The 14,798-nt window shown below is 30.9% G+C and overlaps 1 protein-coding gene across 1 annotated transcript in view; it reads left to right on the top strand.

The window, feature by feature from the left end:
• LOC106466717 (F-BAR domain only protein 2-like) overlaps positions 1-14,798 on the top strand; it is a 114,579-nt gene that overhangs the window by 23,272 nt on the left and 76,509 nt on the right. Inside the window, exons 3-8 of the mRNA XM_022394803.1 lie at positions 516-590; positions 2,281-2,422; positions 4,140-4,211; positions 11,220-11,300; positions 13,218-13,242; positions 13,660-13,739. Of these exons, the coding sequence (XP_022250511.1) occupies positions 516-590; positions 2,281-2,422; positions 4,140-4,211; positions 11,220-11,300; positions 13,218-13,242; positions 13,660-13,739 (475 nt within the window). The remainder of the gene's footprint in view (positions 1-515; positions 591-2,280; positions 2,423-4,139; positions 4,212-11,219; positions 11,301-13,217; positions 13,243-13,659; positions 13,740-14,798) is intronic.

Below are 14,798 nucleotides of genomic sequence, written 5' to 3'. Positions count from 1 at the left end.
TGAATAGTCATCTTGCAATTAATATTTATTCTAAACAACAATATTATCATCACTAAGTTAAGAAGGAAAAATAAAAACATTCAACTTCTCAGTTATAAGTCATCCATACTCACTTAAGAATTAACTTATTAATTTTACATAGCCTGAGAATATTAATTTTTTAACTCGATGTGAAGTGATTATAATTTTTAGCTTTATATATATCATAGAAAGAGTAAAGTCTGTGCCTTGGTCTTGCTAAGATTAAAGTTATTTAATATTTTTTCATTGATATCAAGTGTGTGTTTTTAAATACAGGAGTTACTAATGTAACAAGTGTAAAATATTAAACTTTATAAAACATTTTAACCAAATTAAGACCACCTAAAATTCCAATTGTTTATGTGGTTACCAGACTAAAATTGTGTAAAAGTATTTTATAATGTTTATTAGTATTTTTGAAAATTTAGTTGGTTGTTTTGGGCATCATCATGAAAATACCAAAGAAAATAAAAGTTATATTTACTTTGATTTAGATCAGGAATTGAAGAAGCTCAGTCAAAACTTTTAACAAAGTTAGCCAAACAAGCTGGCAGTGCATGTTCAAATGGGTGAGTTACATGTTATACTTTATCATTAAGCTTTGAAAACTAGTTTACCAGTGTTGTTGATAGCCAGCCTTATTGGTACTTGTGCATAGTAATACTGATATTTGTTTTCAAATTCAATGACGAGGAACCCACTTTGAGACTAATAATGGTTGGAGACAGATTGAATGGGTAATGAAGAAAAACTTTAATATAAGTTTAACATAACAGCAAATGTACAATGTTTCAACAAGGTTTTGTCATCATCAGGTAAGTGTTTATCTGTTTTTTTTCTTTGCTGTTGACTGTTGATGAAATTTAAACCTACTAATATTTTGTCTGTAATTATATGGTGTTTTATTTCATTAAATACTGCACCTAAGAACACACAATAATAATAATATGTAAAAATAAGAGAATATCCTATAAGTATCATAATTTTTCTGACTTTCTGATTATGCAATAAGAGCCATTAAAAAATTCAGCTAAGCTTCTCAATGTGTTTTCTGTGGGAATAAAATTGGAACTGGAAGCAAAATAGACAATTCTCTGCACAAAAACAATGCAATATAATACATCATTTGATATATTAAAGCTTTTAATTTCTATTGCTTATAAATAATATAGTATTGAATGTCAGAGAACTATTGGCAATTTGTGAGAGAGGATGTGACAGGTGGGTGTGGCAAGAGGAATCTGATTTTCTAGTTTATGGCTCCATAACCAAATAAGACTGAATTCTATAAAAATTATGCTTTGCCTGAGTATTAACTGTATTATGTGAGTAATATAAGTTAAATTCTGTGCTTTTCAGAGGGGTGGTAAATCAATTAGAAAAGACTTAGAGAGTAAAATTCACAATTTCCATACTAGGGAAGAAAGAAGATTTTATTTTTATATTTCCTAATAAAATTAAGAACTTAAATTTTATTTCAAAATTTCATTTATTAGCTATGTTTTGATGCCAAGTTTATTCATATAAGTTGATAATAAAGTAGTTTATTTAAATTTTGAATGTAACTTTGTAAATGGTTGTAACAGTTGCACTTTGACTTACCTGATGCGAAAGGTTTAAATCTGACAATGTGTTAACCTGTGGACATGATGATGCCAAGTTTATTCATATAAGTTGATAATAAAGTAGTTTATTTAAATTTTGAATGTAACTTTGTAAATGGTTGTAACAGTTGCACTTTGACTTACCTGATGCGAAAGGTTTAAATCTGACCATGTGTTAACCTGTGGACATGATGATTGCTAACTGAAGCCATTTCGGAATTAGTAGAACTTTTAGATACCATTTTTAGATAATCATTTGTAATGTATATAACTTATATGTTTCTGAATAATTATATTTAACAGAGAGACCATTAACAGGGTTTAGCAAATTATAAACATGAAAACTTTAGGAAAGGAAATTGTTGGTTTAATATATATTTGAGAAAGAAATGTATATAAATATAGTTTCCACATATATTGGGAGACATGAATAATCTTTCCTGTGTGTTAATTTTCCAAGGTGCTGTGTAAATGTAAAAGCTATTTAATCACCAATTTATCATGTCCGTATATGAGAAATTAATAAAAAGAGAATTTTTAAAATGAACGGTTTCTCAAAATTAACTCATTTCATTATTTTATCTCTTCAAAAATTTTCAAAAAGTGGATGTAGTTTAAAGTCCATATAAACTGTAAAACTTTTTTTTCTTCTTAGAACCTTTGCTCCATTGTGGCAAGTCTTGAAAGTTTCAACAGAGAAGCTTTCGTCTCTTCATAGTGAAATGGTGCAAAGGATACAAGATTTAGTTAAAGAGGTACATAAATACTGTGATGAACAGCATAAAAAACATAAACTGGTAAGTAGAGTTTGTAATTATCCCAACTAGAAAACTAACTCTGAGTTAAACAGAACCCTTAGTATAATTTAATTATTCTTGTCACAAGACATTAGTGTTAGGCTTATTATATTTTTATGGTATATTATATTGTGGATATTGTTATTTGTGTAATTTCTTTGGTACTAGGGGAAAAAATGCTTTTTGTATTTTTATGAAAGGCAGTGCATTAACTTCACAAAAAAAAAGAGATAAAGATAAATGAATTGCTCTTTTATTAGTGAGTATTAGTTTTTGTATTTAAAATGGGGGGAACTAGTCATTTCTAAATTATTACTATTGAATTTTTATCAGACAAATTTTTGTTTTTGGCTTAAACACATATATATTATTTTTCTCTTGTTATAATCCAAAAACTGTTATGAAATTGCTAATATGTGCTCTACTACTCCACCTTTAAACTGCAGGTTGTTCACAGTGAATGAAATTAACTCTAACAAACAACATAAAGACATAAAATTTACATTAGAAAAAGAAAGAAAGGATTGTAAAACTAATGTATACTGGTGATAAAAACTAAAAATCAAAACATTAAAAGAAAGTATGATAACAGCACTGAGATTAAGCACCAATGAAAATGTGGAAACGGATAATCAAAAGAAAAAAAGAATACCCTCCAAGTCTAATTGATAACACAGTCAAGAAAACAATAAACCAAGTACAAATGAACAGCCCCCCCCAGTGGCACAGCGGTATGTCTGCAGACTTACAACGCTAGAAACCGGGTTTCGATACTCGTGGTGGGCAGAGCACAGATAGCCCATTGTGTAGCTTTGTGCTTAATTCCAAACAAATGAACAAAAATAAGAACAACAAGAAAACTTACCAAAACACCCATGAAGAGCAAGAAAAGAAACATATTTATGTTTAAATACTGTTTGTAGGTATTATTAATAAAAATATAGTTTATGGTACAAATTAAGTAAACAAAACACAAATGTAAAAATTAAAATTATAAAAAAAATAGGAACCAACATTAAAGGGTTTTTACTAAAATCATAAAATAATGAAAAATATGGCAATGGCACAGTACATAAAATGGAATATTTATTCTGTAGAAATTTCTCTACGAGATAATGACCAGGTGCAAGGAACATGAAAAACAAAGACAGTCAAACATAAATAAACATATGATTAAAAAATAACACAAAATAAATTTAAAAAATGTTAAAGTATTGAAAGTAGAGGAAACCTAAATGAGAAAAATTTGAAGCACTGAGAATCGAAGAATTCAAACCTTATATAGATAAAGCATTAGAAGCACCATTATATTTGTTTTCAGTTAATTACATTAAAAAGCAGATGGAACTGATATCATAATAAATAATTATTTGATTGGATATATTTGTAATCTGAATGTAATTGTACTTTGAATGTTATGTGTGATCATGTCTCACTGTTAGACATCAAATGTATTAATGAAATAAATCTGTTATCCCACATAAATATCTATAATTAAGTAGCTACGTCTTAAACAGAAAGTGTATGATAATTCAATGTAGGTCAACTATTTTTTATACATCGTGTAAATAAGCATATGTATTAAGTTGTATACATACTAGTGACAACTAGAAATGTAACCCACAGATAATATTTTTTGTAGGTTACTATTAATAGCAATGTTAATAAAGACTTGCGACTTTGTCGTCATCTTGTTGATAATTTTATTTTTTTTAAGGTTAAAGAAGAGGAATCTGGGACATTAGAAGTAGTGCAATCTATTCAACAGACAATAACATCTTTATCAAAAGTAAGCCAGTGTATAATACTATAGTAAATGTTTTATTCCCTGATTAAGATGGTGAATCACTTGTGTCTTTTGTTATCACAAAACAATTGTACAGATGTGTAGCTGTTTCTTATACTTTTCCATGGATATGTTGAAAGAAATGTTGATTATGATAAATATTTGTTCATATTTCTTCAGTGTTGTTATCCTCTAATTTCTAATTTTGAAAGCATTACTTTTATCACTTTTGTGTAAAGAAATAAGTGCACTTTTATTATTTAATTTGATACTTTTGTAATAGGTTTTGACCAAACTTTTTAGGTATCTTTTCTGAGTCATTGACATGTGCTTATTTATTTACTTGTATTTATTTTATAGAATGATAAACAATGCCATTTTAAGACAGTTATTTTCATCATGAGCTGTCTATGTACTAATTTGCAGTTAAAAGTTGTTATACATCTCTACAAATGGTTTTCATTGAATTATAACCAAGTTTAGCAAAAATGTTTAGGAAATTAATGTATAATCTGATTTAAACTGAGTACTTAGATTTTTCTATGAGCTTTTGGTAAGGTTCTTGATGTGCTTCTACACAAAACCATAAAGTAAAAATGGCTGGTGCAGCAAACATTATTTAGGTTATTGAACGGGAAGGTGAAGGCTTGCCTTGCTGACGTTAGACATATAATGCGCATTGACTACCTTAGAAATTTGTATTTTTCATTTTTCTGCCTAACCGTCAAAGATCTAATAGGATGGTCACTAAAAATTGATTCTAGAATTATTACAAACACACACCAGAAGATATGATTTTGGTTTTGCAAAAAAAAGCTCTGTTTGGTTAGGTTGCATTACTAATTTAAAATTGCTGTGTTGTGTATACCTAGTGCTTCGTTGTTATTAAGACTTATGTGATTTACTCATGCTAATCATAAGAAAGAATCATACTCCAATTAGTAGAAATTTTATCTGCATTTAGTGTATCTGTGCAGTAACAATTACAATTAACAGTCAAAATGACATATTGTACTCCTGAAGCATTATGTTTTATTTGACTTTTATTGTCATGCTTTAGATATTCTGTAGTACTTCAATGAGGAGATTTATCGTATGTGATAAATACAGTTTTTGTTAAACATTATATGGAATATATTGCAGTTTTTGCTTGAAAATGAATATGTGTACACGTTCAGCCAATATGTTCAGGATGTAAAATTTTCAGTAGTCAATGAATTTTCCATTCACATCTTCATTGCTGTTTAAGATTATTATACCTGATCAACATTTTTAGAAATTGTGGTTTCAAGGAAATGTTTGTTTAAATGTGCACAAGAACTGTGTGTAGATACTTATTTGTTTCTTTGTAGCTGTATTATTACTTAATAGTCATGTTGGTGATATTAACTGTTGTTATTATAAGTCTATAACATTTTTAACTGGAATGTGGCCACATATTTGACTTTGATACTTTTTTATAAGACACTTCTTGCTCCATGGTTTAGATACTTTTTATTTATATAAACATGCTGTCCAATAGACTTTGAGTAACGTTTATTTTATTTCTCTTCTTTACCTTTTAGGTTTGTTTTAATTTAGTTCATTCCTGCAAAATTTCTAAACATTTCAAAATCTCATAGTCTCACATGTGTTTGTTCTCTGACATTCTGTTCTTTACGTAACAAAAAATATAAATTTATAACAAATCATAAGAGAATTGATAGATTTTTTTTCTTTCTGAAAATGGTGTTGAAATGCTTAGTTCAGTTCATTGAATGTTGAAATTGAGTTTTTTATGCAGAAAGTAATCATCCCAAAGTGTAACTTCAACTTTTAAACATTTTCTCACTCTTTGCAGTTTTGTAGTGATTTCTAATACCAATATACATTATTGTCTGTATTCACTTCTAATTCATGTGGTACGTAGTTATCCTATAAGCTTTCTACTACTTGTGTACACCATGATACGTTAGATACCCATTATGTATAACTGGATCTACGAAGTTCGTAAGCATGCTTTTTCTGTGCCTGGTACTAGTGTACATCTGGATATACTATTACCTATGTGGTATTTCCTGGTAAGTAATGATAATAACTTACGATCAGAGTAAGCTATGTACCCACAGCAAAACTAAAAAGTCAACGCTGCCATAAATATAGCAAATCAACTATACTATATGTTTTTATCTACTTATAAAGATTATAATGAATAATAATAATGAATGACAATTTAAAATGAAAAAAAAAAATTCTTTCAAAATTGTAATTTAGTCGGACCAATTTCATTAATGAAAAAAACAATAAATAAACAAAATAACCTGCCTCCTCTAGGCAACCCATGAACACCAGTTACTGTCCCAAACCATATTCATTGATGTATATTTTTTTTGGATATCTGCTCTCTCTCTTACACCAAACTTACACTTTTCTGTAGAAACTCCATACAGCACATCTCTTTACAACATCAGTGACAATTAATGCCATATGATTTTTAGTTAAAAGCATGTCATGTTGAATGCACCTAACATACTATGACACGAACAAAACCAATGTTCATGAAGATACAAAACCCTAAATAGAAGATAATACCTAACATTACCATTATAATATAACATATTAAACGTTATTGTAAGAAAACAACTAACTAAATGTAATATACTTTGATAAACACACTTCTTGTTGGGTGTTAGCTTTTTGGCCAGCATAGCCCTGGTTTCCTCTACATCTTCAATTGGCATCCAGACCTCCCCACCCCTTCATTTACCTCTTGTCTCCTCTCTGTTGCATCAGCATCACATACTCCATTTTAATCCAGGGGTATCATCCCTTCATCTTCACATGTAGGATTTGTCCAGTCCATTGTCCTTAGGGCTGGACTCCCTAATCATGTAGCCTTCTCATCTGATTCCTGTAGTCCTTTCACTTTGTCTGTCTTTCATTGTAAGTGGCAAGTTTTTCAACATTGATCCATTTGCCATTCCATTCCTCTTAGCTGTTTTACTGTGATCTGCCTTTCTTCCTTTTTCACTTGGTTGTTTGACTGTGGTTTGTCAGTACCCACTGTTTCTGGTTATCTGGGAGCCTTATCCACTACCTTTTGACTTGTTATTTACCATAGGTGTTTTATTTCTTAGTCCTCTCCAAACTGTTTTAATCCTTCATTCTTCACTGACCCTTTCAACTGACTTCCATTCCTGACTGGAATATTAATGTGGTAATACACACTCTCACATGTGCCCTGTTTGATCCATTAGCTTCTTGCTCTTTCTATCACCTTTCTGTTAAAACTTACAACTTTCTCCTCCTCACCTCCAATCACTATCATTCAGGTATTTATGCTCTTAATGCTTCTTGCACTGTATTCTCTCATTTATTTACTTCCTACCTGGACTGGTCTTTTCTTTCTGAGACTTTAGTCACTTGGGAGAGTGACCATTCTTTTTCTCCTCTCACTTTTATGCTTGTTGAGACCCAGATCAGCTCCTATGACCAGTTCAAGCTGTTCAGTGTTCCTTGGTACGAACTTTCCACATTCAGAGTCCCTTCCATCATCTGTTTTTACCCTGGGGCCCTTCTTCATTTAGGGACCTCTCATTTTCTGCTCTTACCTGATGGGTCTGTCAAATTCTTAGGTTGGTTTATTTTTATTTTCATGTTGATGCTTGCAGGCTCTTTTGCATTTCATTGCATTACATTCATCACCTGTCTCATTCTCTTGCTTCTCGTTTTTGCCAGCCTTTGGACAAGATCCTCCAGGTGGGCATGTGGACAACTTCACATACATTCAGTGCTCATTATCTTCATCATTTGGTTGATTCATTACTCCCTGGTCATCATTTTTCAGTCAACCTGCTATCTTTAAGATGAGTAAGCATGCTTGCTTTTTTTCTTCCTTTTCTTCTCCCAGGATCCCATCAGGTGGCTGATGTTACCCTCCCATAGTATGCTTATTTACCATCATCTGTATTAGGCCAGGGTTAATGTAAAGTGTTCAGACTATCTGCCCTGGCCCTATCAGTACACACTGTCAAGATGGAGTGTTCTGCTAGACCACTTTAGGTATCCTCATGATATACAAATTGACTCAACTGCCCAATCTAGACCACACCAATCCATGGACTGTCATGGAAAAAGCCATCACTTTGGCTCATGCTTGTCAGCTGTTAAAATTAGGGATTCACAGTCACCCATTGCAACGTCTCCAGTAAAATACCTTTCCAGTAGGCATTCAGTGCAGCTCTGGGCACTTTTCTGGGTCTCCCCAGTGTGAATTCTCCTCCTCTTGAAGTGGAGCCTGGGACACCCTTGACACTTACCAGTTCTTTGTTACTGAGGTGCTAGACCTTGAAGAGTTCTACATTGGTTCAGCTTAACACAATATGGTAAATAGTATGGTGGTGGTGACATTTCCAGTTTAGTGCAGGTCACTCCTCAAACAGCTGGTGTGCCCTCCTCCTGCGACCCGAGTCTGTCCATTTGAGCCTAGGTGAGCACTCCCTGTATGGTCTGATCATGCCCTAACCACACTACGCTTCTTTGCTAGCTGACCATTTGTGTGTAAGTGCTCAAATGGTCCTGTTCTTATTCTGTTCTTCCCTGTTACACTTAGGGCTTATTTGTGTCTTCCCCTTCCATTCCAGACAAAGATATACCATGGTTAATAAGAGATGTGGTCTCTCAGGTGTGTGCTCCTGTCATCATGTGTCACAAATTATGGGCTTTCCCTTTGGGCACTTTCTGAATGGAGTTCATCTAAGCTTAAATTTGCACCAGCTCCTCCATCAATTTATTGTGGGATTGTAGGTATTCTGTGGAGGTGAGGTATCATCTTGGAAATTAACATTTTCCTGACCCGAAAATGTATTTCCAATAGATACTCACTTCTGCACACATGCCCACTCGACCTCCTCACTTACGGTGCACTTTCATTTTGCCTAGTCTAAGAATGAAGTTATTTTGAGTGCAAGTGCATAAGGGGAGTTACTGTACATGGAGGTTGTCAGCTTCCTATTGGTGAAGAGCTATTGTTGTAGGAAAATGTCATCATGCACCAGTACAAGACTAGACTAGACCTGGCAGGTATTTAGTTTGAATATCTCTAAACTCCCCTAAGAACTTATTAAGATGTTTATTAAGAGTTAGTTAACTTTACTTGTCAATTTTTAGGAGAGTACTAGACAACCCGTGACCTGTTGGGTCTCCCAGTATTCAGAGGTTATGAAAAATTCAAGCTAATTTCAATCTTGCACCAAATGAAGGTTTATTTTGAGATGATTTAATTAAATATTTCAATCCATTCATGTTATTCGTAATTCAAGAAACGATATTTGATTGTTGATCGGGAGTAAAAGTAAAGACCATTTCATTTTTCAAAAAAGTGAAGTCAGAGTTTTCAGGTATTGTGATGAATTAGTTCATAATGTTGTCGTCTTTCCTGTTAAACCTTCTACAAATAAGAAACAGTAACACTTTATTTTTTCTTCGATTCACCTACCATAACTAAGGCACATTATTGAGAAATTCTTCAAGATCTTGTTTTTGTCATCTTACGTCTTTTAATGAAGATGGGAACATTGACAGGAAAATAGGTTTGAATGAAGAAGTTTTGTAAAGAGTGCGAATGGTAGTGTGATGTAAAATTACTCATGCTAGAAATTTTCATAAAAGTGACCCGAAAAATGGAGCTAATTTGGTAACCTGTGGCCCAATGAAGTTTCGTAAAGAGCGTGAACGGTAGTGTGAATGATTTTTTCACTGAGAAAATAAGCAAACAAACAATTTCAGAGTTTTAGTAGTATACAGATAGATTCTTCAAGATCTTATTTTTGTCATCTTATGCCTTTTAATGAAGATGGGAACACTGACAGGGAAATAATATTATAGCCAATGCTTGGCGATAGGTTTTCGTTTATAAAATTTTGTTGTTCTCGACTTCATTTTTATTTTATTACCTCATCTCCATAGTTACTATTTGCAAATAGTCAATAATATTATAGGTCCATTTTATTGTTGTTCTTTCTACATGTTGTTATAACACATTTTCATCTCATCATTTAATTTCTGTTGTGCATATGTTGTTGTATAGAAGATATTTTAAAGTGATGCATCAGGTGGAAAACGAATCGATAGATAGATAAACTGATATGTGGCGCCATCTAGTGTGCCTAAATTCATCTAGAAATTTTCATAAAAATGACCGGAAAAACAGGGCTAACTCGGTAACCTGTGGCCCAATTTTAACAAAACTTGTTTTATTCTGTTTCTATTCTCATTTCATTACAAATATGGCATTATTGTGTGCCGTTTTTACTCTATTTAATTACAGGCAACCCCAAAAACAATCTCAGAGTTTTAGTAGTATATAGATAGATTATTGGTTAAACAAAGGACTTAAACTTTATTTACCCAGCTAATGGCTTGAACTTAGAAAGATTGAACTGAGAGGTAATAGTATTATATTGCAAATTCTGTGATACTGTCCTCTAAGATGGAAGCATCACCATTGTCACTGTTGGTCAATCTCAGCAAAACATAGGAAAGTTTAACTCAAGATATTAACTGACCTACCATTGGAGGACTGTTATCAATCTTCATATACAGCATGCACCATTACAGCCATACCCTCCATGGGCAGACAAGGTGTTATCTCTAAGGGAATGACAAAAGTAGTTAGAATAAAATAAACTTTCCAAAGAAGAAAATGCATGGTATGCTTACATATCACACCTGTTCACATCTGGATCTAGCTAGTAATTATGTTACTGTACCTCTATATATAACTGATGTTTGTGTAAACATTAACTGTTTATTTGTTTCATATTAATATAAAGACCTATTTTTCATTCTTTATTGACTCAAATATTGCATTAATTCCAACTTACTATAGTGGTATACATAAAACATAACAAACCATAAGTACAAAAAAATCTTTATATATTATGTACCATGGTTTTTTTAACAGTATTGAAATGTTATTTTATTGGTTATAAGCATTACCCTATGAAGTTATGACTGTTCGTTATTTGTTAGGCAAAAGAAACATACAATAGTAGGTGTCTGGAAGTGGAGAAATTGAGAAAAGAAAATAGTTCTCCAAAAGATTTTGAAAAAGTAAGTATTTTATGTAATGACACTGATTTAGATTTTGCAATTGATACTTGAAACTGTTGGTACTTGGAGAAACTCCATAATTATAGAATTGAGGAAAAACAAAGACAGTTGTATGTTTCACAAATATTTAATTTATTAATGACCACGGTTTCACCGGTAAAGGAAAAAACAAAGACAATTGTACGTTTCATAAATACCTGATGATGCCTTTACTCGCAAACCAGTGGTTGTTAAAAAATGAAGTATTTGTGAAACATATGATTGTCTTTGTTTTTTCCTCAGTTATGTAAATTTATATAAAAAAATTTTTAATTAAACTTAAAAGAATATTAGCGTATTTAAAAAGTTTCTATTGTCTTAGCTTTCGGATAATAGCAAATTTATTTGTAATTTTTGTAGTTTAAAATGTACAGGTATCAGAAGCATTAAGAATACAATATCCAGGGCAAAGAATTTTCCCTTTGAAAGAAGTTTGTACCTCCGGAAACTGAAAACTATTTTGTAGCTGTAGAGGAATTTATGTTGCTGATTGTTTTGAGTTAAACTTGTGCAAGCGTGTGAAATGATAATATTTCCTTACTTGCTAGTGTTTTTAATTCTAATTTTTGTAAGATTACTTGATTGCTGTAATAGCTCGAAAAAATAATTTTTCATATTTTAAAACACTAAGTCAGTTTGTGTACAATTGTATGATAAATTAAAACCAAACCTAAGTATTTAGTTTTCACTATTAGCAAAAATTGTATGAATATGTCTTATAAAATTATGTTTTGACTTGTGCTAAAAATATATACACACACAGTTAAACTAATCGTTTACGTGGCATAACTTAGAGTAGATGTAGCCCCATACTTTAAACTTTAAATGAATAAGAAAATTGGATATTCAGTGGTGTTGTGATTCATTGATCTTTAGAGTATAGCATGTAAAGTATTTCAGTTGTTTAGTGTACTTCTTTTTTTACCTTTTACTAACTAAGAAAAAGATCCAGTACAACAGCCACATCACTACTTACAAAATTCATGTAGATGAAGTGGCATTCCACATTCTAAAGAAATATATTTAAATTTAATAGGGTGCAGGTAATCTGATTGCTGCTTACAAAATTTATTGAGAACTTGACCTGTTTAAGTAAAATGGAAGCAAACAATATGGCGAACATTTATTATTGTTAAATGTTACATTTTGTATACTTTCTTCAGCTACCACACACAGTTGTTTGTTTGTTTTAATTAGGATATTTAAAAAAATATGTTTTCACAGAATGAAATGTCAGTCAATTGTTAAATAACTTGTAAGATAGATTAAATAATAATGTTGGAAAGATGTTTTAAGTAAATTGTTTTCAGAGTTTAAGTACATGTTAGTTGATTGTGTGATTTCCTGGCTTTTTACGATGTTCAGTTGGTTGTTATTTTGGATACAACTAAGTTTATCTTAATTCATATTGTTGGAAAACACTAAACCACTTGTGTTAGACTCCATGCTTATTTTTGAGCTAAGTGCTTACATGAGGCACCATTAACAGAAATTGTCGAGTGAACTTGGTATAAAGATTGGCAAATATTTTCTTGAATTTGAAAAATTGTTTAACATCAAAAATTGTTTAAATATGTGTGTTTTCAAGAGTTTCAAAACTACTTTTGTAATTTGAAACTCAAGACATCTGTGTTTTTTGTTGTTTCTCACAATCAAAATTCTTGAAAACAAGAATATTTTTACATTTATATTATTTAGAAAATAAACTAATCAATTTAATGTACTTATGCATAGTTTTTTACAGATTTTTTATTGTTATTTACTAAGTAAAAACAAAAAAAATTCCCATGAAATAGTGTTGATTTTATTGATCACAATAACTTAAAGTCAACATTAGTATCAAAAAGAACTAATCAAGCAAAAAATTTCTTTTTTCAGGCAGAGTTAAAGTGCAAGAAAGCTTGTAAGTGTGATAAATTTTCATTAATTTGATAATTTTTATATATTAATCCTTTTATGGTGGTCCAACATTTTTGGTGTTGTTAAAGATGTGCAAATCAAAGAGCTAAATGCATTAAACAAACTGTTATTGCTTTTATGGACCTTTTTCTTCCCATTTTTTCTATTTTATGTTTCTTAATTTTAATCTAATCCCAGTTTTATTACAATGACAAAACATGAAGAAATACTTCCATACAAAACAAATATATGGCCTTTAAAAAGTCATGAACTCGTATGTCAATTAAACAGAAATTATTAGCCTGCACTTTTCAAGGGAAAAAATTTTAATGTGTGTGAAACACTTATCAGTACAATTAATAGAGCTCTTGATGAGATTACAACAACTTGGGTGTAAAAAAACTAATTTTCTCCTGTCCAGGTGAGGACTACAAAAGTTATGTAGATAAATATAGCCATGTTAGAGAAGAATTTCAGAAGAAAATGACTGTATCATGTCAAGTAAGTATATAACAGTTTTTAAATTTGATAATCATTTATGTGCCATTTAAATAGAAATTTTATGAAAGTTACACATTTTCTTGGGTTTCATTATTACATTTGCTCTGATATCAGGATAATATTGGTCTCACTCTTTCAGTACGGGGTTGGTGGATTACATCAATCTCGTAACCCTAAAATAATCATCCATACTGTAACTTTTAACCCTTTCTATATGGGTAGGGGTTAGAGGGCATGTCATCATGTTTTGTAGACTTACATTCAAAACACTATCAAACTACTATTTTATGAATGTATGTCGATAAATTTGGCATCAAATTGTAGTTTATAATTCAAGTTAATACTTAATTCAAAAGCAAATTTAAAAAAAAATTGCCAAATATAATTTTTTTGTCATGTGGTCTTCTGCTTTTACTCAGATTACATTTTATGATGTCTATAGTTTTTAACAAATTAGAAACTTAAGTTACTAGTATTGACAAGCTAGAATATAAAATAAGAACCATCTACCTTTTTTTTTATTTGCTGAGTTATTATTATTTCCACCACTTCATTTTTGAAAATACTTGTTTCCCAGTGCCTACTTCTTTTAAATTCATGTATATAACCAATAAAAAGCACTCAATTTGAACTATGTAGTCCTGTCAGTCTACCTAAAATATTTATATAAGAAAAGCTGCTATAACTATTGGAGAGTTTGAAGTGTGGTTATCAAGGCTATATTCTAATCAGAAATTAGGTTTTTTAGACCCAAATACTGCTTAGTTAAGAAGCTTGATAAACTACAGTAAATTTTTGTGATATCTGTATAGTAAGTTATAATTTTTTGGTATTCCAACATGCATGTATAAAATCTCCAAAAATTAATTTTTCTATTTACTACATGTGTGAAAATCGACAAGGCTTAGCAAGTATAATGCACAAATACAAAAAAAAACTTTGTAACATCATAAGTAGTGGAGACCATTGTGTTCTGTATATTTTCTATATTTAGTGTTCTATGTTTTAAGAAAAATAATTTAAATTGAAGAATTTATTTATAAATAGTAATAATATATA

The sequence above is a fragment of the Limulus polyphemus genome, unplaced genomic scaffold (genome assembly GCF_000517525.1).
Source record: "Limulus polyphemus unplaced genomic scaffold, Limulus_polyphemus-2.1.2 Scaffold2358, whole genome shotgun sequence".
Classification (NCBI taxonomy): Eukaryota; Metazoa; Arthropoda; class Merostomata; order Xiphosura; family Limulidae; genus Limulus; species Limulus polyphemus.
Note: the sequence above shows the minus strand (reverse complement) of the source record. Positions and strands in the feature narration are given on the sequence as shown.